Here is a 4,628-nt window from a genome sequence, read left to right on the forward strand (position 1 = left end):
AGTTCATGGCACATAATCATTCATGAGAGTCCATGAAACAATGTTGACTTATTATTCACAAAGTCCATGAAACACAATTCAATAGCACACACATAAAATATCCATGTTTTAAGTACACATGTTTTACCATTAACGTCCAATGGAACATAATTCAATGTTATGCAACTTCATAGTATGAATATTTCCACAGTAAATGTTCACGCAAAATATAATGTCCATAATTCATGAACAAATCTTTACAACATTACACTTTATGTCGGTCCGTTCGTCCGTCCGTCCGTCAAAACAAGTATTATAATGTTGATGCGTACACACTTATATTCGGTTTGCAATTTATCTTGAAAAACACAGTCCATTTTGAAAATTTTCACTTTAAAATAATATTTACATTCTAACAGGAATGTGACTGATTTTTTTCAGGAGCGTTGAAGACTTCTTGAAGAGAGGAGAGCCTTAAGAAGACCTGTCTGATTAGCCAACGGGGACTGGTCCTTTCCATTCGCGATGTCCAGGAGAGATTGATAAGTGTAGAGTCGGGCCTTTGCCTTATTATCCAGGGGAAAGCCTGCAGAGCCGGGGAGCACAAGAAAGTGGAAGTTGTGTATCAAGAACGATCGCTCTGGAAGAAGGAGCGAAGAATTGTTTTCAGTCTGTGTAAGGGACATGCTGGCGAATTCCACAGCCAGAAGACGCTGATCAGGGGTGAGTCTTCGCCAATTCTTGGGGGGCCACAAAAGATTGGGAAGAACAAGTATGGACTCTTCTTCAACTGTTGCCCAGTCTCGCTTGGCTGAAGGGTAGAGAGGCATGTTTCCATCAACGAGCATGGATCGAGCTTTGAATCTAAGCAGTTTTGCAGATGGAGTAGGTTTGTACATGTTGGCAGCTGGAGTGGGAGTGGCAATTGTATATAACTCATCTTGGTCTAGTGGAGTGGGTGTCGCTGGAGGAAGATCTTGAAGAGTGTTGGATTGAAGAGGAGAAGCAGGAACAGGTATTTGGAGATCATCTTGAAGGGGTGAAGGAGGAGCGTAGTTTGGTGTTGCTGGAGGAAGATCTTGAAGTGTGTTGGATTGAAGAGGAGAAGCAGGAACAGGGGTTTGGAGATCATCTTTAAGGGGTGAAGGTGGAGCGTAGTTTGGTGTTGCTAGAGGAAGATCTTGAAGAGTAGAAGTGCCAGAAGGAAGCGGGGATAATGGGGCGGGTGCAGGAAATTCGTCGAATAATGGTGTAGCGGGGGTAGCTGCTCTTGCAGGTTCTTGTACTGGTGTTGAAAGTCGAGTTGTAAGTGGCTTGGTGATAGTGGATGAAGATGATGTTGTGTCGGTGATTTCCTCAGGGTGAATAGAAATTGGAGACGGTGACCGGAGGGATCTTGCATCGTCATCATTAGCCATGCAGAAAGCCTTGAAGATTATGTTTTCCTTCTTTCTGATAGTATGTATGTACGACGATCTTATTCCAAGGAGTGAGGCAACTTCTTCTAACACAAGGGAACTGTCAGGAAAAGTTGACCACCGGCCGACGGATTCGATGGCGTCCTTAACAAGGAATTCGCGCCTCTTAAGAGACTCCATGGCACGGCGGTCAGTGAAGATATTCCTGTAGAGACGGATTTGGAACACATCAGAAACAGATTCTGCGAATACCTTGATGGAGTCGAGAGTTATGACAATAGCCAGAAGGAACAACGAGTCCGTGGCTTTTCGTTTAAGATTACGTGGGGGAGGTTTGTTGAGGAGTTGACGTGGGGGAGATTTGTTGAGGAGTTTACGTGGGGGAGGTTTGTTGAGGAGTTGACGTGGGGGAGGTTTGTTGAGAGTCGTGCAGGACGGGTCGTTGATTCGTGTAGGACGGGTCGTTTAGTCGTGCATGACGGGTCGTTGAGAGTCGTACAGGGCGGGTCGTTGAGTCGTGCAGGACGGTTTGTTTAGGGCTTCCTCCCACTTGCCAGTCCTCTCCTTGATTCCGAGGCTTCTACCCGTCGACCATTTAGCCATCAGATATCTGGCATACTGAACTTCCGGTGACATTTCCTTGTCCATGCCATGCAGTTTAGAATATTCCAGTGGATTGATGGAGAAATAAAAACACGTCTTCGTGGAGAAAAGACCTTTTGGAGCATGCTCCATTTCTATGGGATGTTTGGTCTTAACATGGTGTCGCAGGTCTCCGACTTTCTTGAACTCTCGAGTCTTTCCCGACACACAAAATGGACACAAGACATCATCGTCGGGTACCTTTGAACTCTGAAACATACAAGGTATCGTCTAAGCACGGGTAGATACATAGTATGGTGCACATACGATGTCTAGCAGAAGCAACAATCAACACGGGATAAATCGCAGCTGGGTGATCAGGCCAACTTCATTATCTCCAGAGAGCTCTCAATTGCGCGCGTCTTCGATTATAAAATACGTACATCAGCTTTATGTGACCACCATGCACTTAATCCGTCTACCACGAATAGGTACTTGTATGACTTATTTGTCCGATCTTTTAGGTACCATACTTTGATACAAACGATGATAGGGGCTTCAAATAACTAAAAAAATATTCTTTAAAAAGAATATATGAAAACATCAATAAACGTACTGCTAATACAATTCTTCGAGTGTGTGTGTAGACATCAACAAAATACTATTCACTGTGCTTTACTGTTGTACTTAAACAGTAGACTTATAACTCTGTATCCATTTAGGTAAATGGGTGTCTTTGTATCTCATATGTCGATCAACGTGTACTGCTTTAGCTGGTGCAATAGCTGATAGTTTTAACATGTAGACTAGATCATCTACTTTTTTAGTGATGACATACGGACCTTCCCAGTGAGGGGACAGTTTACTGCATACACCAGGACGGCGTGTTGTGTTATGCAACCATACTGGGTCACCGGCATAAAACGGTCTAGCTTTTGCATTTAAGTCATAGTGCCGTTTGCGATATTGCATTTTGTCCTTAAGTACTTTTCTTGCCAAATTGTGAATTGTCGTAAGATTATCTTGAAGGTTTGTTACATATGTTTCAGGTTGATCCGATTCATCACACTGGGGTGGCAGACTAACACATGCTTGTAAAGGCAAGACAATGTCTCGACCGAAAACCATCCGATTTGGTGTTTGCCCAGTACTAGAGTTAACTGATGAGCGGTACGCCGTCATAACTTGGGGAAGAAAAGTATCCCAAGACCTTTGATTTGAGGAGCAGTACATTGTTAACATAGTTCCCAGTGTTCGATTGAAACGTTCAACCATGCCATTATGTTTGTGGATGAAGAGCAGTTGAAGTTGTATGCTTTATTTGAAGCAAGGTACACATATCGTTGAACAGGGAGGACGTAAAATTGCTACCTTGGGCAGAGTGAATTGACAAAGGGACTCCAAATCTGGATACATAAGTGTCTACAAAAGCCTTTGCAACGGTTTGCGCTGCTTGGTTGGGCAATGCCACAGCTTTAGTCCAACGTGTAAAACAATGACAGATGACCAGAACAAATGAATTACCGGATTCTAATCTTGGGAGTGGTCCATAAATGTCAACAGCAACAAGTTCAAGAGGACCTAACAGGACTATGTTGGTTTGCTTGTTTTACGAGTTGCACATTTGGTACATTGAACACAATATTTTTGAACAAACTATTTTATACCCGGCCAATAGAAGATTTGACGTAATTTTGCAAGTGTCTTATCATCAACTAAATGGCCACCAGATGGTAAATCATGAAAATAGTGAACAACATCTTTATAACGATTTGATGGAACAACAATCTTCATTTGATGTTTATCATTGCTTTCGAACCAAGTACGACAAAGGAGACTCTGCAACACACTCAGTCTATCCCACATGCGCCACAACGTTTTAATTGTAGATGACTTGTCTCTGACTGCTTGCCATTGCGGTTGGTCTTCAAACTGTTGTAGTAGTTGAATGATAAATTGCAGGTCAGGGTCATTAAGTTGATCAGCTTAAATGCTGTCTATTGACCAATCGGGCAGGTTAGCCATTGTGGATTTGAATAGCACAGTATTGGAATCTGGACTTTGTTGAACAACTCTGGTTGGAATATGTTGATCCGGCAATACATCGTCTGATATGCTTGCTGTTTCTGTCTGTGTCACAACACTGCAGTCTGGCTCGATGTTACCGCTTTGCTGTTTAGCACATTTTGAACATGGCGAACGCGACAATGCATCAGCATTTCTGTGTGTCAAACCTGCTCGATGGATGACGGTCAAGTTGTAAGTACCAAGTTCTTCCAACCAGCGAGCAACTTTCCCAGTCGGATTCTTTAGATTTCGCATCCAACTGACAGCAGCATTATCGGTCCTAAGAAGGATCGGCTGACCATAGAGATACGAGTGAAATGACTTTAATGCTTGAACAACAGCTAGCAGCTCTTTGCGTGTAACACAATATGAGCGCTCATGGTCATTGAGGGATTTGCTGTGATAAGCGATGACGACTTCAATATCATTCTGTAGTTGAGACAGGACAGCACCAGTAGCAACATCACTGGCGTCAGTATCTAAAATGAACTTTGCCCCAGGTACTGGATAACCAAGAATGGGTGACGAAATAAGGGCAGATTTCAGAGCTTGAAATGCGCTCTCGCATTCTAGCGTCCAAAC

General features: G+C 43.2%; 1 protein-coding gene across 1 annotated transcript; it reads right to left on the minus strand.

Annotated features, from left to right (window-relative positions):
* Positions 1-416: 416 nt before the first annotated feature.
* LOC127831351 (proteoglycan 4-like) lies at positions 417-1,577 on the minus strand. The gene has a single exon (XM_052356318.1). It carries the CDS (start codon positions 1,575-1,577, stop codon positions 417-419), a length of 1,161 nt encoding a protein of 386 aa, XP_052212278.1.
* Positions 1,578-4,628: the final 3,051 nt, after the last annotated feature.

This window comes from Dreissena polymorpha, chromosome 5 (assembly GCF_020536995.1).
Source record: "Dreissena polymorpha isolate Duluth1 chromosome 5, UMN_Dpol_1.0, whole genome shotgun sequence".
Taxonomy (NCBI): Eukaryota; Metazoa; Mollusca; class Bivalvia; order Myida; family Dreissenidae; genus Dreissena; species Dreissena polymorpha.

Bases quoted from the DNA above. Each gene is read 5' to 3' on its own strand.
- LOC127831351 (XM_052356318.1), bottom strand. From the start codon at position 1,577: ATGGAGTCTCTTAAGAGGCGCGAATTCCTTGTTAAGGACGCCATCGAA.